The sequence below is a fragment of the Anolis sagrei genome, chromosome 2, assembly GCF_037176765.1.
Source record: "Anolis sagrei isolate rAnoSag1 chromosome 2, rAnoSag1.mat, whole genome shotgun sequence".
NCBI classification, from domain to species: Eukaryota; Metazoa; Chordata; class Lepidosauria; order Squamata; family Dactyloidae; genus Anolis; species Anolis sagrei.
This window is the reverse complement of record NC_090022.1, coordinates 40,756,305-40,782,553: the sequence shown is the minus strand read 5'-3', so window position 1 is coordinate 40,782,553 and position 26,249 is coordinate 40,756,305. Positions and strand designations below refer to the sequence as shown.

The 26,249-nt window shown below is 41.1% G+C and overlaps 1 protein-coding gene across 1 annotated transcript in view; it reads right to left on the bottom strand.

The window, feature by feature from the left end:
* Positions 1–2,903: 2,903 nt before the first annotated feature.
* GXYLT2 (glucoside xylosyltransferase 2) overlaps positions 2,904–26,249 on the bottom strand; it is a 51,572-nt gene continuing 28,226 nt past the window's right edge. Inside the window, exons 2-7 of the mRNA XM_060766343.2 lie at positions 21,746–21,938; positions 21,325–21,456; positions 7,786–8,037; positions 6,121–6,244; positions 5,079–5,251; positions 2,904–3,666 (exon numbers count right to left, since the gene is read on the bottom strand). Coding sequence (XP_060622326.2) covers positions 3,484–3,666; positions 5,079–5,251; positions 6,121–6,244; positions 7,786–8,037; positions 21,325–21,456; positions 21,746–21,938 — 1,057 coding nt within the window. The 3' untranslated portion in view covers positions 2,904–3,483. The remainder of the gene's footprint in view (positions 3,667–5,078; positions 5,252–6,120; positions 6,245–7,785; positions 8,038–21,324; positions 21,457–21,745; positions 21,939–26,249) is intronic.

Below are 26,249 nucleotides of genomic sequence, written 5' to 3'. Positions count from 1 at the left end.
TTCCTGCAAGGAGTGTATGGTAATGAGATGCAGCATCCATTTCTTCCAGTTATAAAGATATTAAAGGCAAAAAAGACCTGTCTTGTTGGCATTTTTATCATTTCAAAACAAGTTCCAGCAGATGTTGCAGTCCCTTGGATTCCACAGGCACAATGCGGGCTCCTAGGGCTTTGCAAAAAACAACCCATTGCCATCGGACACATTAAATGTTGTCCAGAATTTCAGCTATATTTCCAAGTCAAACTGTAAGGTCAGAGAGCAATTACATGCAAAAAGTACTGACCGTGGCAATCACCACAAAGCAGTTGTGTTATATGCAACAACTATTTTGTTAATTGGCAGGGTTAATAGTGTCATTATGAAAGTAGTATTTTTTTTTCATTTGATTGCCCTCTGAGCTCATTGTGTTTATCTGAAAATCTGAATAATTTTAATGCATTTGAAGCAGTGGCCTATGTAGCCATAAAGGCCTACATCATATTAAATGTGTTCATTTTTAAAGTTATCATAATATTCTTGATTTTTTTCACTGCAATAAGATAACTGATTTAATCTTTTCAAAAATTTCCAAACACAGATCTCTGTATTTCCATAAAAGATTGCAATCTGAAGCCTTTCCCCGCTCCCTAATACCTATATAGGGCAAATTTCAGAAGAACAGCTGTGTTAACCTGTCAACAGAGATGACAAAGGGTGCAATCATTCACAGATGTAAGCACACTTTAAACCTGTTGAGATTAATGGATTTAAGGACACTTAACTCCATGTTGCATCATAACCGCAGAGTCTCATGTCACCATAACAACTGACTAATAGGTCTTCATAAGGAAGAAGAGCCTACTTGGCCCTTTACACATAATCCTACCCATCCTTGGAAAGGAAATGGCACCAACGGCACTCTTGTCATTTGCTTTGTAAACACTTGCAGAGATAAATCTTCCTTATCCCACCCCCCACCCCCACCTGCCCATGAGATATTAAATTACATGAGATGACACTATGTAGATGAATCACTGGTAGTTAGTTATTGCCGTGCATTGCACACCACTGCTGCTTGTTCTTTTACCCTTGGTGTTATTTGAGTGCCTTTGGAGCTGGAACTAAAAATTTTATTTGGCAATGATAATATGGAATCATAGAATTAGAAGGGGCCACAAAGGTCAACCCCATTCTACCATGCAGGAATAAACAATCAAAACACTTTCAACAAATGGCCACTCAGCCTGTGTTTTAAAACCTTCAGAGAAGGACACTTCACCATACTCCAAGGCAGCATATCCCACTGTTGAATAGCTCTTACTGTCAGGAAGTTCTTCCTAATGTTTAGGTGAAATCTGTTTTTCTGTAGTTTGAATCCATTGCACAATGTTTTAATCTCTAGAGCAGCAGAAAACAAGCTTGTTCTCTCTTCAAGCTGTCTCTCTTGACAGTCTTTCAAACATTTAAACATGGCTAAAGTATCTCCTCTTAACCTGCTCCAAGATAAACATACCCAGCTCTCTGTATTTAAACAAGCAAGCCTTAACGCTAGCATTATTTTAAACACAGTTGCATACATGAACCCCTAAATACCGCTAGCTTAACATCCTCAGATCTGTCCAAGCTCTTGAAAATTTTTACTTTCATCCTTGTATTATGCTACAAGGAAGAAAGATGTTGCCAACATCAGAAGTCCAAGTTACTATATTTGCATGTGCTGGGAGGAGGCACATTGGCTCCATGGGGACCTTGAAGGGCTTGGACTGCTTACATCTCTATTTTTAACTTTTGGTACCATTTTTGGTAGATTTTGCTTCTAATGCATTCATGCTGTAGTCACTGTCACCTTTTTTGCCACCAAAAGGGTCAAAATCCTCTTGTCTAAATTGGCATTATAAGGCAAGCATGCTGTAACAATAATGTTTCCTTCATTTTATATGTGTCACACTCATACTTTAATTAATAATCAATTACTATTCTGGCATGACTGTTACTGCAAAGCGTCGTCCCCCCCCCCCCCCCCCCCGTGGGTTATCCATATGGTTGTGAACCACGTGGCCAATTGTTTGATTAAATGTGGTAGTTCCAGTGGAGGACAAAGTCTCATGTGAGAAGTGACCAAATCCAAAATGCTATAATGTCTAAGAAAAAAAAGTGTAGTCAGTTAGAATGCATTCATTCCTGTCCTCTGCCATAAAATTTTAAGTGGTCCCTGTAAGTATAGTGTGTGTAATTACTTTTACATACTAGGTAATGACTTTAAAGGCTTACATAACTGAACAGAAAAATTCAGTGTTCAGCCAATATTTATATCATCCTTCTTCAGGCTGTTCATTTTCCTGGGCAGTTGAGACTTAATAAGGCAAGCAACAGCCCTATACACATCTCATTCCCACTGTAAATGAGGCTCATGTATGAGTAAATATGTATAGAATAGCCCTGTTAATACACTATAGACTAGCCCTGTTAATACACTAAATCAGGAATGAGCAAATTGAGTGGTATGGACCAACTTTTGTATCCGGAAAACCACACCATTCCCACAAATCCCCTGCCCCAGCCTCCAATTTGCTTTTTTTAGAACTCAACAATACTTTTAGGCAATTTTTGCTCTCAAACCATGCAGAAAGGGTCTCTCAATGCATGAAAACACATGAAAATGCACAAGGGCTCCATACTTCCTGTTGGAAGGCTTCCTGTGGGGAGTGAATGGTCTGCAGCAGTGCTTCCCAACCTTTCTTTGACCAGGGATCACTTTAACCAGGGACCATTCTCCAACATTATTACCAAAAGGGTTACGAATCAGTTTTTGGTCAACTTTAGATTCGGTTTGGTTATTTGGGGTGCTGATTCAGAAAATTGCATTGGATAGACCACATCAGCTCTAGTTTTTGATACAGAACATATCCCATCCAGTAGTCGCCTTCTGCTTGCCCAAAGAAAACCTTATTTAATAAGCCTCGGCACTATAAGAGGGTTTCACAAGACCAGCTGCTCTCGTTGCAAAGGTGTAGTAACAGTGCCGCGGACCATTTTTTTTGTTCTTGTGGACCACTGGTGATTCACAGACCACAGCTTGATAACCACTGGTCTGTAGGAACGTTTATGGAGGGAATTGGTCCCACCACTGTATTAAATGGTGATCATATTTTCTTCATGCTGAAAGGTCATTTACTTCCATTGGAGTTGCCCATTATCAGGGCTTTGGAATTGTCAATCTTTTAAAAAAGTCATATTATCTTTGTCCATATTTTCCAAGTTTTCTGTTGAAATTCTGAGACTTTTTCCAGATATGTCAATGTTCATTATCGCCAACCTCATTAAAACTAAACCTTAAGAACACCTTGACAGTTTTAAGTGACAACTGTCTGCCTCAATGCAACCCTATACCTGTCTACTCAGAAGTAGATGTATAAGATTGTATCTTTAAAAATCATAATCCAGTTAATTCAGATGCTTCAAGCAGGTTGCATAAAACTATGAAAATCACATCAAAATCCACAATTACAACCTGAAGTTGGCCCCAATGTTGACAATCACTCGACTTTCATACACTTTCTTCATAGTCCTCTCAATTTGTTTCAAAAACACCTGTGGAATTCGCCCACATAAAGTGTGCACAGTATCAAGGAATTTAGTCTGGAGTGGGTAGTACATTGATTGGAAGAGATTGTCTTCAAAGGAAAACTAAAAATGAAAAAGACAGAAAAGATGTGTTACATTTTTCATTGCATTCCTTTTTTAAAAAAAAAACACCCTCTTTCACTGAATTATGGTCTTTCCCTCAGACATATTTATTTCCAGCATGATTTCCTCTTTCCAGTCTAGCTGCATCTTCACATTAGTCGCTCATTCTTCCGAGAAGTGCACAGCTTATACACTAAGCTACTGAGATTGTAATGCTGTCTTTCACATTTCAGATTTTTGCCCTGTGAATGCAGCTATCGTTCATGCTATAACTTGGCCACACAGGGGATTAGTTTGAGATGGCTTACCAGGACCACCTCTATACTCTTACCTAACTCTTACTCTTATCTTTATTTAGCTATTTGCGGAAACACTGTTGTTGCTTTTGCACAACCTGTGTATGTGTCTTCAAGTTGCCTACCAATTTATGCCAATCCCAAGAATTTCATAGGGTTTTCTTAGGCAAGGAATACTCAGGAATGGGTTTACCTGATCCTTCTTCTGGTGACTACAGCGCCAGGTACACCTGGGCAGTATCCCATTCGAGTACTAAACAAAACTGGCTCTGCTTAGCTTCCAAGACCAGATGGGACTTGGTGCCTTTATGGCAAACATAGGCAAACTTCAGCCCTCCAGGTGTTTTGGACTTCAACTCTCACAATTCCTAATAGCTGGTAGGCTGAAGTTTTTCCATGCCTGCTTTGTCCATGGACCGGGCTGTGGCGCAGCTAGTTATTAGCCAGCTGCATTAAATCACTACTGACCAAGAGGTCATAAGTTCGAAGCCAGGCTGGGTCAGAGTGAGCTCCTGACCATTGCTGTCGAACTGTGCATCCTGAAAGACAGTTGCATCTATCAAGTAGGAAGTCTAGGTACCACTTTATGCGGGGAGGCTAATTTAACTAATTTACAACACCATAAAACCTTCCAGCAACGTGCACGTAGGGATGTGGAAGTATTCCATCAAGGACTCAGAGTCACAAGTGGACAGTGAAGCAGCAGCTCCCCCCTGTAGCCAGAATCAAGCATACCCTCATGAAGCCAGAAAGCTGGAATGTTAAATTGGCTCTGTGTCTGTCTATATATGTTGTATGTCTAAATGGCATTAAATGTTTTCCATGTATGTGTGCATTGTAATCTGCCCGGAGTCCCCTGTGGGGTGAGAAGGGTGGAAAATAAATACTGTAAATAAATAAATTTAGGGTATTTAGGACACAAGTTTCCCCACTGTATCACTGTCTTTAATTGGACTTGAGTGATTTTCTTTCAACACTCCCCAGTGGGCTGCCTTCCTGCTCTACAGCTTTAGAGGTAAAGTGACATTTCTTCAATGTATTCTAAGGCCTTCCTTGCCACTGTATCACTTTAGCAGTAGAGCACAACAGCTTGAAAAGAAATAAACAAAAACTTACATCACGTATGACTTCAAAGAGTGCTTTGAAAGTAGGCTGTTTATCATCATGGTAGACACCCCTGTTCCCATGGAGAATGGAAATGCCTTCCTCCTCTGCTCCTTTACAGTTACTACCATACATACAGTGGTCTGGCCGATAGTTCCATTGGCAAGGAAACAGGTAGAGACATTCTGGAAAACGCATTTGGAGAACAGATGGAAAATGGAGGGGGAGGGAGTCTTAACATATAGCAACAAATCTACATCTGAACATCTATATCTGAATACTGCCATGCAAAAACTACAGCTGAGACAGACATACATTAATTATTATCATTTTTCTGCTTATGCAATTTAGCTAATTTAGAGACAGGAGGAATAGGAGACTTACAAGAATGCAGACAAATTGTTTAGATTCAATACTGGACCATAATCTAATGCTCCATGAACACACCTAAAGGCCAATACATTTTCACCCTTGCTTTCTTCTGGCACAGCTACATCCAGGAGCATAAAAATTTCATAGCACAGAAACTTTAATATTAAAAAATGCCATTCCCCTAAAAGCATGGCTTAGATAAACAAACTATGTCTAAGCTGACTTGGTGGGTCAGACTGTTTGGTTCTTGGCTCTAGCCCAGGCATAGGCAAACTTGGGCCCTCCAGGTGTTTTGGACTTCAAGTCCCATAATTCCTAATAGCTGTGAGAATTGTGGGAGTTGAAGTCCAAAACACCTAGAGGGACAAAGTTTGCCCAAAGTTTATCCATGCCTGCTCTAGCCACACAGAAAGAGAGGCTGTTTCCCACTTTTCTGTCTGTGGCTTCCCGTAACATAGCAACTAAGTGCTCCCCACACAGCTATGGCCATGGAGAACAATTTGAGGGGGCAAACACTTAAAATGTTGAATCTGTTCTCATCTTCAGTGCTAGCAATTCAAACAGTAGATTCAAAAGAGAAAGAAAAATCTACAGACGACTTTCACACATTCAAATGACATTTTGAATCTATATATGCACAAAAGTCTGTAATATATACAAATACAGTTAATGCAGCATGTACCTGGGTTAAAGGAAAAAATAATATTGAGCAAGTCCTGGTCTCCCCAAGTAATGTAGTTTTTGTACTTTTGGTATAAAGGGTATAACATTTCCTCCCATGTCAGGCCTGTTGGTATCATACTGTTCTGAAATGAAATTTTTAAAATGTACTTAATTTATTATAAATAGTTTAAATCACAACAGGAAAAAATGTAGCAATAGGAACCACTGCCATATATATCTTAGTACAATGTTTACATTTGAAGCATTTTGGGGGGTGGGACAAGAATTAGCAGAAATACTGTCTGAGGAGTAGTTCCTCTTCTTTCTCAGGTCTGCAAAAATCCATCATGACCACAAAGTTACACAAACCATATTCTCACTTGTAGCAGCACTTGAAACCTAAAATGACAAATCTTTCACCCCAAAGCACGGTCATTCATTGTCAACTTATCTATAATGTTCTAAGTCCTATTAGAAAATTTATTCATCTCAGTAAAAAATATACATTTATTAGAAGAGCACTTTCTGAATTATGTTGCTGTGAGTTTTTCGGGCTGTATGGCCAGTCTCTCCTGACGTTTCACCAACATGTATGGCAGGCACCTTCAGAGGTGGTAAGGTCTGCTGGAAACTAGGCAAGTAAAGATTATATATCTGTGGAATCTCCGTGGTGGGAGAAAGAACTTTTGTCTGTTTGAGGCAAGTGTGAGTGGTGCAATTGGCCACCTTCAATAGCCACTGGCAATTCAATGCTGGCTGGCCATTCAATGCAAGGGCCATTCAGTGCTAATCAAGGTGGCCAATTGCAACATTCAAACTTGCCTCAAACAGACAAGAGCTCTTTCTCCCACCATGGACATTCCACAGATATGTAAACCTTACTTGCCTAGTTTCCAGCAGACCTCACAACCTCTGAAGATGCCAGCCATACATGTTGGTGAAACACCAGGATAGACCTCTTCTGGAACATACCCATACAGCCCGGAAACTCACAGCAACCCAGTGATTCCAGCCATGAAAGCCTTTGACAAAACTTTTGGAATGTCTCATGGTATGAAGTTAGAGGCTGGGTAAGCCTGGGTAGAACCAGACTATCACACAGCTCAAGTTGTGAAGGGAGGCCTATGAGGGGCAAAGGCCACAAGCTAAAGGATTCTCTGAGAATGAGTTAGGCTGGTGAGAGACAGATTAGGAAAATGGGAATTGATAAGATCTTAAAAGGTTTGGGGAACTCTTAATGAGGAAAAAAGTTCAGGGAATTTAACCTAATTGTAATATAATACATTTTTGCTTGTACTCTTGATAAAGCTATATAAATAAATCATGATAACAACAACAAAAACAGTTTGATTTTATGTATCACTCTAAAACTATTATTTTAATAAGTGATAAAGGACAACCGATCATGCTTTATTACAATGAACCTACTGATCAACACATTTCACCACAAAAGGGATCACTTAAAAGCCCAAACACCAAACTAAAGGACAGACACTGAAAGTAACACAGCAATGGGGAGTGACAAAAGCACAAAGGTTGGGCTGGGAGTTCTAGCCATACATGGTCAGCTATATAAAAATAAACCAAAGCATTTGGACTGACCAAGTTCTATATGGGCATGCAAAAAGAAAGGAGCAAAAAATGATCCTGAAGTTTTTATTTCTTCCAAAAAATCACGTCTTACCTTAAACTGGGCATTTCTTATACGGGTTAAATTCATCAGCATGACACCGGAATTTACTCCAGTTGTTCCATAATATGGGTGGCGAGCAAAGCGACTGTACCAGCCAATCTTTGGTATTTCATGTTCTGGTGCCATTGCAGCCAGCTGTGTAGAATTGAATGCTGTCAGAAATCTCCAGATGTCATCAATGGGTCGTAAGAAGAGGACATCTGTATCCACATACAGAAGGGAGTCCACATCTTTTAAAATCATCTTTGGAGATGGAATAGAAAAGTGTGGATGTGGGGTGGGAAACACAGAATGTATTCATAGTAACATGCACAAAGAGAGACAGGAAAACCAAAGTTGAAAAATTAGAGCAAGACAACACCCAGGCATATTCTTTCATATAACCTGTAGCCCAGTATATTCTATATCAGAAGATGTATAATGTACATACCTCATACTCAATAAGAAAAAAGGAAACTAACAACACTGTAGCATCCAAAAAGTTGTCAAGGGGAGGTAATGAGAAAGAAAGAACCAAAAAGCGGTATGCCCGCAGAAATGTTCATTATTTTTCTTTAATGTAATCATATCGTGCTGTTGAAATTGTGCCCCCAAAAGAAAAGCAACAAATGGAAAATTAATAAAATAAAAAGAAACTATAAATGAGTTTTAGAAGTAAAAATTTGAAGAACAAGATCAATAATAATAATAATAACAATAACAACAACAACAAAGTAATATGGGCTCAACTCATATAATTAAGCAAGTGCCTCATCTTACAGTGATTATGTCATCAATTGTTCACATAAGGTCATCATGTGGAAAGAGACAATGTAACAGACACTTTCAAATATTGAGAGGGCCTTCTTATAACTGTGGTCTTTCCTCAACTACTGGTAATCTAGTCCTAAGAATTAATTATAACTAATAGGGCTGGGCGGTTTCGTTCGTTAATTTCGTAATTCGTTAATAATTCGTTATTTTTCTTGATAACGAAGCGATAACAAACCATTCAGGAGCAACTAAAAAACGAAACGAATTTTTAAAGCTATTTCGTAATTGTTTTGTAATTGTTTCGTTATTATTTCCGTATGTCTGGTGCAAGTTTTATAGTTGTTTCCCTCCCCTCTCCCTGGTTGCAAGCGGTCGGCATTTACCCCACTTCCGGGTCCCTGGCCTCTGCTTAAGTGGATCAAATTCTCCTCTCCTCCTGTCGTCACCTCACCTCGTTCCTCACTCTGGCCTGCGTGCATTGGGCAAAGAGACACAGCAGTGCAGCACTCAGAGACCTGCCTGTTGCCTGCCTAACCTCTTTCCTTCTCCAGGTTAAAACTATTATATTTATTATTATTATTATTATTATTATTATTATTATTATTATTAAGAATGGATGGCCATCTTTCAGTAGTGCTTTGACTGTGCCTTACATGCACGAAGGCAGAAAGTGGTTTATTATTATTATTATTATTATTATTATTGAGAAGCATTGTCAAACCAGAATAGAGATCTCACCCCTCCTCTCTCTCTCTTTCCCCCCTCTTTCCTTCTCCAGGTTAAAACTATTATATTTATTATTATTATTATTATTATTATTATTATTATTATTATTATTAAGAATGGATGGCCATCTTTCAGTAGTGCTTTGACTGTGCCTTACAAGCACGAAGGCAGAAAGTGGTTTGTTATTATTATTATTATTATTATTATTATTATTGAGAAGCATTATCAAACCAGAATAGAGATCTCACCCCTCCTCTCTCTCTCTTTCCCCCCTCTTTCCTTCTCCAGGTTAAAACTATTATATTTATTATATTTATTATTATTATTATTATTATTATTATTAAGAATGGATGGCCATCTTTCAGTAGTGCTTTGACTGTGCCTTACAAGCACGAAGGCAGAAAGTGGTTTGTTATTATTATTATTATTATTATTATTATTATTATTATTGAGAAGCATTGTCAAACCAGAATAGAGATCTCACCCCTCCTCTCTCTCTCTTTCCCCCCTCTTTCCTTCTCCGAGGTTAAAACTATTATTTAAAACTATTATTTTCACGTTGCGCAACCGCGTCCGCCATTTTAACGAATTGATTCGTTAATATTAACGAAATTTTGTAAATATCAAACTTTTTAAAAGGAAAATTTCGGAATTCTTTTAAATATCGAAACGCAAAAACCCCCAAAAAACGAATTGATTTTAGAAACACATTTTTCCGTTGTTACCCAGGCCTAATAACTAAGTAAGATTCTTGCTGGTTGGCTAGAATCCACAATGTCAACTGAAGTTCTGAAGGAGAACATTAACTAAAAGTTTCAGCCTCATTGCCATTCTCAAGGCGGCACCTAACAGTGTACTTTCATTAGGAACAAAAAAACCCAGGATCTGCAAGCAGGTCTGCACACAGACCTGTTGGTTCTGTGATGTCTGACTCCATAGTCCATACTTCCTGCTTTGACCTGGGATTTTGCAGCTCCCAAGATGGTCACCGCAGGACATCTGGCAGAACTGACCAATCAGGAGCAGACATTTGGAACCCGGGAAGAAACTAAGATAAAAAATGCTATGCTTTCTGAGTGCAGGGATAGACGGGCAAGTGCAGGGATATACAGGCAGCCCAAGATGCGGATTTCCCGCTCAGAACCGGGATATTCCTGCATCTGCAAATCTTGCACTTTTTTGTTGCAATTATCTATGGGTTTACAGAGAATGGCATCTGGCCACCCTCCTGATTGCTGCGGGAGCTCCTGGGATAAAGGTACTCTCTGGATGGACCCTAGTCTCTTCGAAGTATCTCAGCTCCAGTTTGCATCTCAAAAGGCATGTTAAGCACAGATTTTATCTATCAGAGCTAACAAGCAGCAATGCACGCTTGCTGAGTTCTGTTGACAATAGACCTCAGGACAAAGAAAATATATCTTGCTATTTATGCAATGAGTGAGTGATCTAAGGAATGTGCAGATGTCTTCCTCCCTGTGTGTTTGCTAATGCAATCAAGTTGTCTAAACACATCTAGTACTGTCTGTCTTATTCAGAATGATAATATAGGCAGCATTATGCAAGAGCCAGTGGCTCCAAAACATCTGACTTAGATAATCAGTCACTCTTAAACATCCATTAGCAGCAATCAAGGTTTGAAACTTTCACCCCAAATATGCACACATAAACACAAACCACACATAAACACAAACCACTCTCATTCCATTCTCCACAAAGTTTTGACATAGGTACTTTTAATTTAAAATCCGAATACAAGTAAATTTATATACATGGGAATGATTAATGGGGTGTAGCAAAGGATCCAGCATGAAACAGTGGTTTGAACATTGGCTATACCTCTGTAGACCAGAGTTTGAATTCCAACTTGGTAACAGAAATCTACTGGGTGACCTTGGACAAATGATACTCTCTTATCTTCAGAGCAAAGCATCCCTCCACTGAAGAAATCTTGCCCATAAGCTCCTGTGATATGTTCTTAATATAATCACCATAAGCTGGAAAAATCTTGAAGGCACACAACAACAGCAAGACATGGAGAAACAATACTAAGAATTAGCAACAATGTTTTTATTAGCATATGACAAAAATGTTTTTATTAGCAGGTGTGGTTGGTGGGGACAGGGCCTTCTCAGTGGTGGCCCCTCGGCTGTGGAACTCCCTTCCTAGGGATATTAGATCAGCCCCCTCCCTCCTGACTTTTCAGAAAAAAGTAAAAACCTGGCTCTTCGAACAAGCTTTTGGAAATGCAGCATAATAGATAAACACGGAACTATGAAAGAGCAAACATGGAACGACTTAAACGATGCTAATGGAAAATGAGTTTAACTGGAAGACATAGATGATTATAGTTTTAATGCTTTTATATGGAGTTTTACTATGTTATGTTAAATGTTTTTAATTGGTATTTGTGTATATTGTGGCATCAAATTACTGCCAAATTGTACGCTGCCTTGAGTCGCCTTTGGGCTGAGAAAGGCGGGACAGAAATACTGTAAGTAAGTAAATAAATAAATGATGATGCAGTTAGACCAATTCAGGCCTTTGTGCTCTTTTCTCCAATTGTAATTGGGCCTTCAAGATCTCAGGCACAAGTCCTTTCCATCTCTTCTCCTAAACCTGAGACCTGCCTGTTCAGGAAGAACTCCTATGTCTGAATGGTAGCTCTCCTTCAGTCCTGTCAACTTTTGAGATGTTGGGACAAAACTGCAATAAGCTCTATCGTCAATTAAGGCGTTGAATTGGATGCCACCGTGGTCTCTTCCAATTCTGAGTCTATGAATTTCCTACTTATTTCAATGTCTGTATAGCAAAAGGGAGAGTCGTGCTATTTTTATTCAGCTTATGCCCTCTTGTGGCCATCGGCTTCATACATATCCACTCACAATTTCACATTATTTTTTAAAAGTCAGTATAATAAATCTCAATATTTCTTCAAAAGTAGTAGAACACCTATTTCCTTTTCAACTTTATTATTATCATGCATGTCTGTCTTCTTTCCCAGATTATTTTCATATTACACAGCTAGGATAGCAAGTTGGAGTTTTGGATGAGAAACCCAGGTTGAAACACCATAAATGTCACTAAATGGCTTTTGAGCATATTTCTTACTTTTTCTGCATCCCTGCAACTGTATCCCACCTAGGGGCCTTGTAAGAAGGAAGGGATACAAATATAATCAGAAAACCACGTACACTTTGAAACGGGCTACAAAACTAGCATGTATTAAGATATATGGTTACATTTACCACATTAAAAATGCCCTCATGGGACATATTCAAGAGAACATATTCCTGCCTGACCGTCTAAATTGATTTGTCCTTTGACTAGCCTCAAGGTCTCAACATCTGAATCTCAAATTTAATAGAATATATCCAAGCACGGGACATTATGTGGTCACAATCTTACTCTCCAAAATGATGAAAACACAGATTGGGTTTAACATAAACAAGACCACACTTCTTATAGACAGATACTCTGTACTGTATAAATACTTCAAATACAGCCTATTTTCCAGGGGCATAGAGTGGCATTTCTATTTATTACCTGCAGCTTTTAGGATTAGCCATATGGCACTAGTGGTGGCATAGGTTGCCATTCCATCCAGATGTGTTTTACATATGTTAGAAAACCTCCAATTAAGAAAAAATGTGTTACACTTCTTAGGAAAATGGTGACACTTTTGCTACATATTTTTGGATTTTTTACAGTGCAATTATATATTTTTAAGATTTTGTAATTATTATAAAAAAAATTGTCATCATTATCATCATTTTTATTAGATATACAACAAGAGTATTATATAGAAAACAATATCACTATGCTAGCTTTTGTATTCAATCACACGTCGGACATCTCCAAGTGTCTAGGACTGTGTGATGTATCGGTGAATAATGTGTGCAGATCCGAGTAGGGTGGCCTTTTGGTGCTGACAGATGGTATTTTTGTCTGCAGCAATTGTTTTTAAGTGCAGATCAAGGTCTTTAGGCACTGCACCCAGTGTGCTGATCACCACTTGGACGGTCTTTGCAGTTATTTTCAGTTTTTCCAATATGTGCATGCACACACAGGCTGCACTGGAATCTAGGGTATTACCAATGAGATAAGTACTGTTATTTACTGTGACACATTCAATGCCAATGACAAATCACCACTTCAGTATTGATAGCCCCAGCAAACCCTATGAATTTTATGGTATCTCCATAAATCGACAGGAGACATGAAGGCACAAACTACTACTTTCAGTACCAGCTTTTTCTATCATCATACAGCATGAACCAAACTCTGAATCTAGCTGAGTATTGTTGGATAAGTATTGCACTTCACTTTAGGCATTTGTATTTAAGGAGAAAGTTTTCAGTATTATTAGTTAATTTCTATATCCAGCTAACCAAATTTGACCAAGGGGGATTTAAGAAGCCTGTAGCTCTGTTGGAACACATATAGTCCTGTAATATGGGTTTCCAAGATTTGATCAAAAGGTGGGCTCTTTTACCAGAGGTGTGATGTTCAACAGGCTTAACTTCCCTTGCTTCACAGCATCAAAGAGGAAAGATAATCCAATCTTCAATCCATAAAGCTGGAAACACTCAGACATCTAATGTAACTCAAGGCTCTGGTAAATGACATAAATGAGAAGATTCCCTCTCATCTATGTGTTGTTTCTCTGGGCGAATTTATCTAAGATGGAACAGATGTGCATGGGATGCAGGCCCACTCTTTCAAGTTTGTTGAAAATACATCTCCATTGGACTCCTTTTCTGGAACTCTTTCCATTCCTGTTGGCCAGTATAAGAGCTACCATTTAACGTAAAGAATGATTCTGGTTTTACTTTAATCCCTAATTGATTTTTTCCAATTTGCACATGTGTTATGCATTCAATTGTTTTAAATTGTTGTAAGTAGTTTTGAATTGCCACATTTTAAGTGTTAAATGCTTCACTATGTTTTCAGCCTTTTAAAATTCTCCTCATTCTAATCTTGTTTCGTTGTACAATACCCTAAAATTCACTGATTCAGGGTGTGATATAAATGTATTTTAATTAACAAATAAAAACAAATTCATTCTTATCATATTTTCTTTCAGTGTCATGTTTGAGACTGTAAACTTGCAGGAAGGTGCTGTCTTGTTTTACTGAATGTATATAACGCTCACTGGGAAACCTCCTAACTTTTATTTATTTCATATCAAAAGCATTGCATAAATTACTATAAAACTTATAAAAATAGAAGGAGCACAAGTGGCTAAATATCTTTTGACTAAAAACGGGCAACAGCATTCGCATTGTCTGTAGCCTCCAACAATTCTTCCTCTGTACATGAGGCAGGGCATAGTGGACAAGCATACAGTTGTCTGTTCTGCTCCACACTCACACAAGGTGTGGGATTCTTTTAGGTAGTGCCATTTTGTCAGATTGTCTTTTGATCTGCCCACTCCACTTCTGAGTCTGTTCAGGGACTTCCAAGATGCCCATTCTTGGTTTGCCCCTAGAGGAAGACCCTCGGGGGGGGGGGGGGGCATCCAATTGAGATTTCCTGGTTTAGCTGCCCAGAGGGATACTCTTGTTGTTGCTGGGGGGAGGCCAAGAGGAGTGGTAGCTCTCATAAAGCTTTTCCTTGATTTGAGTTTACTGGGAGGATGCTGATAGCCATGCAGTGAATGGCTTTCACAGTGTTCAACCTTCTTTCTCTCACAGTTAGCAGCAACTTCCCATAGCACATCGGGGGGCAAGGCCAGCTAACTTGTCGAGTTTATCAACAGGTTGTAGGTTTAAGACATCCTGTGATTATTATTCATGTTTTGTTCAATGTTATATTCACCTGCTTTGCGTGGGCAAACTTATGCCAAACAGGGCAGATATACTCAGCAGTTGAGTAAGACAAGGTCAGGGCTGATATTCTTATTAATTTTGGGTATGCACTCCATGTGCTGCCAGTAAGTTTCTGCAGGATGTTACTGTGTGCAGCTACTTTGTGATTTGTGTTCATGTTAGTGTTCGATCTAAGATGACACCAAGGTACTCCTAACTAAAAAGAAGGTTAAAGAAATGTGTTAAATAATCTTTTGAAAAAGTTATCCAAGGAATTCCAAAATAAAACAACATGGTGCCAGAAGCTGTTATTCTGTATGTGCTAAATCATTTAAAGAATATTATATTATCATGTTTAGCTAAAAGAATGTGAGAATCATGCAGCCCCCAAAAGTTGCTGTGTTCCAAGCCTGCATATCCCTGGACTGGCTAGTCCATGGTAAAGGATGCTGGAAGCAGAAGAACATATGTTTACCTCCTTTCAGGAAGCTAAGGCTGCTGTATAACACAGAGCCCCTAGTGGTGCAATGGGTTAAACCCTTGTGCTGAAAGGTCAGTGGTTCAAATCCAGGGAGCAGGGTGAGCTGCCGTCTATCAGCTCCAGCTTCTCATGCGGGGATATGAGAGAAGCCTCCCACAGGATGGTAAAATATCTGGGCAAAAAAACCCCCAAATATCTAAAAGATTGCGACTCCTCCTGTTCTGGAACAGCTGTTCCAGGAGCTACAGATTTATTTGCTGTGTTTAATGTTTGTTTGCAATCCCAGGGTTGGGATTTTGCGGCAGGGTGGCTTCCTGTTATAGGCTGCAATCATAGGGTAAGCCACCTGCCAATTATAGTTAGGTTCCCTGGTCCCGCCCCTTCTTGAGTTTGGAGGGAAGGGGCCATTTTTCAGTCAGTCACACAAGGAAGCCAGTCTATAGGACGCAGATCGGCTAGTCCCGTAGGAAAGGCTTCATTCCTCAAAACCTTCCGGGGAAATAGAAACAGCCATCCGGGGTCCATCCAGCGACCATCCAGGGGTCATCCACTGACCATCCAGTTCCAGGGAAACAGAAGGAAAAGGTCCCAAAGGCTCTGGCTGAGAGCTCACAGCCTCTCAGCCTCACAGCACCAGAGGGGAAAACAGCCCTGAAGTTTCCACAGGACATCACTGCAGAACCACAGAATTCCAGCTAAACATCTTCTAGCTTCGTCTGGTAGGTTACTCGGTTTCCAGACGCATTTGGGGATCGGCAGTATTACCCAGACCAGCGAGGCCTAGGTGATGGACGGCCTGGGAGGGATTATAAAGAGTTCTTCCTTATGAGTTAGTACAGTCAAACCAAGTTAGTGCCAGTCTCTTAAAGACTTGAATAGTAAAGCCGTGAAGTTTTGTTTGAAGATTTGTTCCTTAATAAAGACTTTTTAAAGACTCTAAAGCCCATTACTTTTGGAAGTCTCTAACAATCTCTCTTCGGGCACCCCGGCTTCCCACTGGGTTTAAAGTGTGCGTTCTATAGAATAAAGACATTTTGTTCGGACCCAGTGGCGACAGAACATTGAGGAATGATGCTGGTGACCTTTGTCACCCGGGATTAAAAGAAAAAGGACTTTAAAATGCTACAGTACAGTATAGAACAGGGAGCCTGCACAGAGCCATTTTAAGTCTTCATTACCTGGATCCATCCATCTGTGTGTGTCTGAGGAGTTTCGGCCATCTTGAAGAGGAGCCCATCTGTTCGTGCTTCTTCATTTTCGGCCATTTTGGAAGACCAGAGGGGAGGGGCTGGCAGCCTCCTTCTTTGCTTCAGCTCTCTTCCCACCATTTTGAAGATCTACTCAGTTTGCAAGTTGCTACATTTCTCCTCCAGCTTTTGCACAGCAGGTCTGCATGGAATTGCAACATTCTTCCAGTCCTTTCTAAAGTATCTACATAGCAAGGTCTGCTAGGCCCTGCTACAGTTTCCAGCAGAAGCAAGCTTTCCCGCTCTTTTGATTCTGCTTTGCCTTTCAGATTTCTGGAAAGGGTTTTTTGCAATCGCCTTTGGCTTTTTACAGCCTTTCAGCAAGGGTTTGATGTTCATTTGAATAACTGTGTATGCTGTGTCTATTCTGCCAGTAAAGTGATAAGGTTTTGAGTGTGTTTGCAACTGTATTGATTGAATTGCTTGCTTTACTTGTCATTATTGCATTGCTTCAAAGTGATAAGCCATTTGTGTGTGCATAATTGCATTGATATATTGCATTGCTCTATTTACTGTTATTTGCTGCATATTGCATTTTCATATTGATATACTGATATTATTTGTTATTGTGATTGCATTTCTATACTGTGTGGGCAATTTGCTGTCATGGCTGGCATCTCAGGTTCCCCAAAGGCTTTAAGTGTGCAGAGCAGTCAGGGAGGTGCTTCTAGCCAAAGCAAGCACAGCCACACCAGCAGGAGGCATAGCAGCAGACATGGCTCCGCGTCAGGATCGTCTGTCTCCAGAAGCAGCTCCTCATCTATGGTGGCCCTTTACAAGATGGAAACAAGGCGTCTCAAACTGCAAGAAAAAATTCTTGAGGTGGAAGCTGAGGCAGCAGCGGCAGATTTGGGCCTGAACTTCGAGCGGGCTCAACTAGAATTAGAGGCGAAGCAAAAGAAGTTACAAGCCGAGTTAGAGGCGAAGCTAAAGTTGTCGCGCATCCAGCAGGAGGCAGCACAGAAGAAGGTCCGTGCCAACATCTTGGCAAAGGCACTGCAAGGAGAACTGTCTCAAGAAAATGTCAACCGTTTGCCAACGCCTCCAACCACACCTCTTCTGCCAGCCCACGTTGGTTTCCAAGACGGCAACCTGGTGCATGCGGACAGCGACATCACGCCAAGGCTGGTCGAGCAATTCAGGGCCAGGAGCCCACAGCCGCCAACTCAGGCACCAAAGCCCAGCCCAGAAATCAGGGTTTCGCCCATTCCTGAGGCCGCAGGTGTCCCCTGGAATGGACCTTCTAAATTTCAGAAGAACTTCACTTCAACTCCCCACCAGTCAAAGTCATGCGAAGAAAAGGTGAAGTGCGAGGTGTGCCAATCCGAAAAGCATTGCTCAGCCATGCATGACAAGGATTTTGTGCCCTCCAAGGTCAAGAGTGGAGCCACAAGTCCACGCTCCCCCAAAGCTTCCCCAGGAGATTCAGCTGGACCTTCATCGAGCACTGAGGCAACCTCTGTGGCCTGCACACAGCTGTGCGGCAGCCCAAAAAGGACTAGGATTTGCCACCCCATTTGTTTGGCAGAGGTTTTTCCTGCCAGCAAGCCTTGGATGAAGAAGAAAATGTACGTGGCCCTTGACAACCAAAGCGACGGTTCCCTGGTCACCCCTGACTTCTTCAAAATCTTTAAGGGGCAGACAAAGACTATTGACTATTGTATTTCTACTTGTACAGGCAAACAACAAAGACAGGGCTGCGTTGCATCTGGATTTATCATTTCGCCATGTGGCAAAGACATTCGTTTTCAGTTGCTTGACCTTATTGAGTGTGCGTCCATCCCACGCAATAAGGACCAGATTGCTACCAGAGAGATGATGCAAGCGCATCCTCACCTGAAAGGACTACAGGACCTCATTCCACCCTTTGAGCCGGGCATTGACATAGTCCTGCTCATTGGATCCAACTGCCCCAGCTTGATGAGCATCCAAGCTGAGAAGAGAGGTCCTCCTGGTGCACCTTTGGCACAGAAGACTCCATTAGGATGGACCATACAGGGACCTGTATGTGTCGACAGAATGCATCCTCCGTCTTCTCTGTGTCCAGATCAGCCCAACACCCTCAATTGTGGCAGAGTCACCCTCATGCAGAGTTGCCTCAGCCACATTTCGGTTTGCTGCCAAGGAGTTTCATTTGAGTTCTCTTCCATCTTCGACGTGTCCCGGGATGATGAGAACACAGCGCTCTCCCGAGATGAGCAAGCTTTCCTGAACGTCATGAACTCCGAGGTCACTCTCAGCAAGGAAGGGAATTGGATCGCCCCTTTGCCCTTCAAAGCAGACCGGCCTACCCTGCCTCCCAACAGACAGGTAGCAGAAAAGAGACTGCAGTCTTTGAGATGCAAGATACAGCGCGATCCCAAGACCAAACAGCAAATCGGTCAGGCTCAAGATTTACACCAGCTGAGTACCCCATGCCAATTCACGGCCAGGAGCCCTTCACAGAGCTTGCACACCGAACTCCGTGTCTTTTGCGACACCTCGGAAAAAGCTATTGCAGCTGTGGCTTATGCCAGACAAAAGGGCTCTAGTTCTTGCACTTTAGGTTTTGTTATGGCCGGGGCCGAGTCTGCTCCATCTGATGCCACCATTCCTAAGTTAAAAGTGTCCCCAGATAGGACTCAGTGTCAATAGGTATTTGAGTACAGAAAAGGTTTCATAGTCGTTTAATGTACCTCATGCGTCTCACATGGAGGGTGTGTGGGAACGTATGATTGGTTTGTATGGAAAGATTTTGAATGCTATGTTTTTAAAGTATAAGAATTTGACCCATGATGTTTTGGTTACTTTGATGGCGGAAGTGACAGCAATTGTAAATAGTCGCCTATTGGTGCCCATCACCACAGACTCTGATACTCCACAGCTTCTCACTCCTGCGTCCATTTTGACTCAAAAGACTTCTGAATGGCAGGAAATTATGTACCCTGTCCCCGAAGGGTCTTACAAAGTACTCTGGAAGCAAACTCAAACTCTTGCCAACCAGTTTTGGAGACGCTGGAAGGCAGAGTACTTGGCTCAACTCCAGAGTCGCAGGAAGTGGAAAGACTCCAAGCCCAACCTCCAAGTTGGGAACATTGTTTTGCTCAAAGACTCCGTACCTCGTTTCATGTGGCCTTTGGCCAAAGTTACAGAGACCTTGCCAAGTCCGGATGGATTGGTAAGGAAGGTGAAACTAAGAGTGTGCCAAAATGGCAATGTTTCTGTGTTACACAGACCAATTTGTGATATGGTGTTGTTACTGAATGGGTAATTGTTTATTGCCAAATCTGATTTGTCATTGTTATAGTGTAGATTTCTCATCATTGAGAAATCTAGGCCAGGAGTGTTCTGGAACAGCTGTTCCAGGAGCTACAGATTTATTTGCTGTGTTTAATGTTTGTTTGCAATCCCAGGGTTGGGATTTTGCGGCAGGGTGGCTTCCTGTTATAGGCTGCAATCATAGGGTAAGCCACCTGCCAATTATAGTTAGGTTCCCTGGTCCCGCCCCTTCTTGAGTTTGGAGGGAAGGGGCCATTTTTCAGTCAGTCACACAAGGAAGCCAGTCTATAGGACGCAGATCGGCTAGTCCCGTAGGAAAGGCTTCATTCCTCAAAACCTTCCGGGGAAATAGAAACAGCCATCCGGGGTCCATCCAGCGACCATCCAGGGGTCATCCACTGACCATCCAGTTCCAGGGAAACAGAAGGAAAAGGTCCCAAAGGCTCTGGCTGAGAGCTCACAGCCTCTCAGCCTCACAGCACCAGAGGGGAAAACAGCCCTGAAGTTTCCACAGGACATCACTGCAGAACCACAGAATTCCAGCTAAACATCTTCTAGCTTCGTCTGGTAGGTTACTCGGTTTCCAGACGCATTTGGGGATCGGCAGTATTACCCAGACCAGCGAGGCCTAGGTGATGGACGGCCTGGGAGGGATTATAAAGAGTTCTTCCTTATGAGTTAGTACAGTCAAACCAAGTTAGTGCCAGTCTCTTAAAGACTTGAATAGTAAAGCCGTGAAGTTTTGTTTGAAGATTTGTTCCTTAATAAAGACTTTGTTGTACTTTTAAAGACTCTAAAGCCCATTACTTTTGGAAGTCTCTAACAATCTCTCTTCGGGCACCCCGGCTTCCCACTGGGTTTAAAGTGTGCGTTCTATAGAATAAAGACATTTTGTTCGGACCCAGTGGCGACAGAACACCTCCTTATCCCCTCTCTCTTTCTTTTGGTCTTGAAACACACACAAGGCTAGCAAACTGTCTTGTCCAAATTAAAGAGGGAAAGGAGCCAATTCTCAAAGAGGAAGCCTCCCAAAACACATGTATCTAATATAATAGCACAGGGTCTTGGACCTCATCGAAGCCAAACGTTACAGAAAGCCAAGAAACAGAAACTAGCCAAGTCGTATAAAGTCAGGAAGATTACATCAGCAATGGCCATCTTTAGTATTACCGTATTTAGGCATTTAACATGACTAATTTTCTAAACCCATTTCAATCTGATCAGACTACTTATATTTAGGGGGATCCAATCACCTTACCGGAAGAAAGAGACGCTGGGCAGCACATGGCTTGAATAATTTTTTCCATTCCTGAGCATTTCCAACAGAAAAGGAGATTGGATAGACATGATATTCAAACTTCTTTGTGAATGAGGGAGGCCATTCTTGCAACTGTAAAGCACAAGGAAGAAAATAAGAGATTAGTTCTCCAAAAAGGAAACTTTTGTAGCAAGGCTATTGTTGCAAAGACAAACAAATCAAGGCAAATCCCTTTCTAAAGTTGAGCTTTAGCCAGGACCTGCTTCTAGAAAGTGTTTATCAACTCATTAACATATGGCACTCCAAGCCTTTCCAAGTGAATCTAAAGCTTTACAATCAAAGATCTACGCGCAGTTGGACTTCCTGTTCTTAGCAGACCCCCCATCCCACCCCCCAAAATAAATTGCTAAAGGAGACTCACTTTCCTTTCAAATTCAGGCTTCAGGGAGTTCTCTGCAAAGATGTGAAATTTGATCTTCCTGTTGCTGAACAGAACTGCTGACTTCAGCATGATGAGAGTTTCTTCCAGCCGGTCGCCACATGCTACAACCGCCAAATGCATCCACTGTGGAGATGAGATCAGGGGCGTAGGAGGCTTCTGGTCCTTTGGTCTCCTAAAAATTATAGATATGTGTATACTTGAGTGTGACAGTTATCGTTTTTTGGAATTCTGGCATCAAACAAATACAAGGTTGTTTCATTTTGTTTGAAGGAAGACATGTGTTACTAGGAGCTGACTGCAAGAATTTGCTAGAGACCTTTTTAATCAGCCGACCAAACTTTTAAGGTACTAACATAATTATCTTCTATCATCACAATCATTTCCTTATGCAGAATGGATTACATAGTTCAGCTGTTCAAACAACAATTAAGGTGGAAAATCTGGAAACATATTTATGGCCGTCAGCTAAAGTCCGGGTGGCTTTAAATGTTACAGGAAACATTGCAAGCCAACGTTACAACTGAATCGGACATCTGGTCAGCAGCCTTCCTGATTATGGTAGTTAGCTCTGCAAATGATAAAACACCGGAGGTCCCTCTGTTCTGGGGGCAGAGTTTCTAATATACCATTATCTTCCATTCATGCTTATTTTCTAAAACCCCCTATATTACATTTAAAGTAATGATCAGCTCTTATGCACCACACATTGCCAACTGTAAAACAATAAGCTGGGAAAACCTGGGTTGAGCCAGCTAATCATCACTTATGGAGTATTGTTAGAGAGAGAGAGAGAGAGAGAGAGAGAGAGAGAGAGATCTCACAAGGAGATAAAACCAGTCCATACTCCAGGAAATAATGCCCAGTTGCTAACTGGAGGGAAGGATATTAGAGGCAAAAATGAAGTACTTTGGCCACATAATGAGAAGACAGGAAAGCTTGGAGAAGACAATGATGTTGGAGGAAAATGGAAGGAAAAAGGAAGAGGGGCCAACCAAAGGCAAGATGGATGGATGGTATCCTTGAAGTGACTGGCTTGACCTTGAAGGAGCTGGGGGTGGCGACAGCTGACAGGGAGGTCTGGCGTGGGCTGGTCCATGAGGTCATGAAAAGTTGGAAGCGACTGAATGAATAAACAACAATAAAACCAGAAGCTTAGCTGTAAAAAATAGGCTTGCCAGAGTTCGGACCGGCCAGGAATAGTGTAATTGATAGATCTGGAAAGGGTTTGGAGAAGCCAAGGATATGGAAAGGGTTCGAGAAAAGATGTTCTTGGTGCTGTGTGAAGGACCAGCTCAACTCTAGAAGCATTTCTGTTGGTTAAAAACAAGAATTCAGATGGTTTCAATTTTGACAATAGCAGATATCTTTCCCGTTGCTTGTATTGTTCTGCTGAACTCAACCATTTGTGCTATTCTATGCTACAAATGTCGAAACTGCATTTTCATGTGCCCTGGGCCACCCCATCGGATGCTATTGCCAAAGTGCCAGACTTTGAGGACATCTTTGAGGAAGTAGCACCAAACAATTTGTGTGTCCATTCTGTGCAAGTCACACAAAACTTAGAATCATAGAATAACACAGTTGGAAAACACCACATGGGCCATATAGTGCAACTCCCTGCCATGCAGGAAAAGCACAACTGAAGTACCCCAAACAGATGGCCATCCAGCCTCTGTTTAAAAGCTTCCAAAGAAGGAGCCTCCACCACACTCTGAGGCAGAAAGTTCCTCTGCTGAACAGCTCTTGCAGTCAGGAAGTTCTTCCTCATGTTCAGATAGACTCTCTTCTCCTGTAATTTGAACTCATTGCTCCAAGTCCTAGTTTCCAGGGCAGCAGAAAATGCCTTTTTATACATGGCTCTCTCAACCTTCTCTTCTGCAGGCTAAACATGCCCAGTTCTTTAAGATGCTTATAAAGGATCCTGTTTAAATCAGATCTCACTTGCTGCCACCAAATTATAATAAAAATCTATTCAGATCACTAATCAATGCTGCCATTAATACTAAGAGCAACCAACAATTGTCAAGGGTTACCCAAATTTTAAAAGGCTTATTTACTTTGAAAGTATGCTTTTGTGATCTTCAAACTTTGAGGCACACTTGAGTCAGGTTTTGATGAACAATAATCAACCAAGTTTATTATTTAGAATGGGTACAAATGTTTCAGTATCTTGTCTGTTACAGAAAGTTGTGTCTTAAAAGCATGATGGTTACAAGAATGGTTCTATCTTTGTTACAAAAGAGTTTCTTCTCTCCCTCCAAAACAAAACAAGAATCCCAACAGGACTGTGTCTCTGCCAGAGATTCTTCAGTAGCCCAGATAAATCTAGCCTGATTCTATCCTGCTACTACCCAGCTATTCTCCTAATAGCTGTCAGTTTGCTTTAGCTACCCTGCTAGCAAACTCCTGGCCAGACTTAGGCCTTTTTCCTAACTCTAACACCACTACACTTCTCAACTCCCTTTCTCTTCAAACCCCGAACTCCAACTCTCTATAACTTAAAACGCTCCTTTTTTCCCTCTCAGAGTCTCCTAAACTCCGCCCCCTTTTTCTCCACCAATCCCGGCCATTCCCTGCTGGCTTCTTGACTAGGCCACGCCCCCTGCTCTGAACCACACTAAAATGGCCGCCGAGGCTTCACCATGCCCACATCCCATCTGTTTTAAGCTTCCAGGTTTCTCTAGGCCCTGCATTCTGGCAGCTAAAGGGTAAGGGTTCTTTACAATGCTCCTCATAGGGCCTGGTCTACAGACCTTTGATCATTTTAGTTGCCCTCCTTTGGATATCTTCCAGATTGTTAATATCTATTTTGAACTTTGGTGCCCAGAATTGGACACAGTATTCCAGGTGAGGTCTAACCAAAGCAGAATACAATGACACCATGACTTCCTTTGATCTAGACACTACATTCCTTTTGAAGTAGCCCAAAATCCCACTGGCTTTTTTAGCTGCTGCATCAGACTGTTGGCTCATGTTCAACTTGTTATCCACAAAGACTCCAAGATCTTTTTCTCATGGACTGTTGTAGAGCCAGGCATCACCCAATCTGTATTTTTGCATTTCATTTTTTCTGCCTAAGTGGAGTATTGTACATTTGTCCTTATTAAAATTCATTTTGTTAGTTTTGGCCCAGGTCTCTAATTTGTTATGGTCATTTTGAATCCTAATCCTGTTCTCTGGAGTATTAGCTATCCCTCCTAATTTGTTGTCATCTGCAAACTTGATAAGCATGTCTTCTAAACCTTTATCTAAGTTGTTAATAAAGATGTTAAACTGTACTTAGCCCAGGACTGAACCCTGTGGCACTCCACTAGTCACTTTTTTCCAGAATGAAGTGGAACCATTCGTGAGCACCCTTTGGGTTTGGTTGCTTAACCAATTACAGATCCACCTAACAGTAGCACTGCATAGCCCATGTTTGACCAGTTTGTTTGCAAGAAGATCATAGGGGACTTTGTTGAAGGCATTGTGGAAATCAAAATGTGCTACATCCACAGCATTCCCTACATTGCCTTCCTGCTCAGATTCAGAGCTCATCCTAGTTTCGTGTCCCACCTCGGAAGATACTTTAGGGCTAATATTTCAGTCTTACCAGACATGTTATATAATACACTAACAAACTCGGCATTTTTCAGAAATTCTTAGAGTAGATGCACATAGAGATTGTTTATGCAAATGAAACCCATTAATCTGAATAAATTATTTTGGCTCAGAAATCTTTGCTTCCTTGGCAAAAAAAAAAAAATGGCCCCTCTACCTCCTGAAACTAAAATATAGTCTTTAATAGCTGCTATTTTATATTACAGCATAAATCTACTTGTGCCTTAAGGGATGCTAACTTTCACTACCTGACTGGTTTCAGCAAGGCAATATATTTCATTAATTGCTTAAATGTCCATGGACTTTTGTCTTAATTAAACCCCAGTTTCTGCAGTAGATAAATAATGGTATACTACACTTATGCAAATATTATTTACTTTCCAGCCAATTAAGTGCAAAATCACTGAATTATTAAAATGCACAATTGGTTGGTTGCATGGATTGGGTAATGCTTTTTCGCTTTGCTTACAGCTCTGCTTTTTTGTACGCTTCTTCTGTGCCTACCCTTAATTGTACTCCTAAATCAAGATGAATGTTTCAATAATTCTCTTTGTCCATGCTATCCACATAAAGAAGATTAGAATGGCAACTGTTTATCATATCAAGGCCAAATGTTTTCTACCACAGTTATATCTGTTTAAATAAGGAAAATCTTTTTTATGTGAGGTTTTGAATCATGGTTCTAAAACATAAGGTAAAGGTTTTCCGCTGACATTAAGTCTAGTCATGTCCAACTCTGGAGGGTGGTGCACATCTCCATTTTTAAGCCGAAGAGCCAGCATTGTCCATGGACACCTCCCAGGTCTTGTGGGCGGCATGACTGCACAGAGCACCATTGCCTTCCCGCCAAGGTAGTATCTATTGATTTACTCACATTTGCATG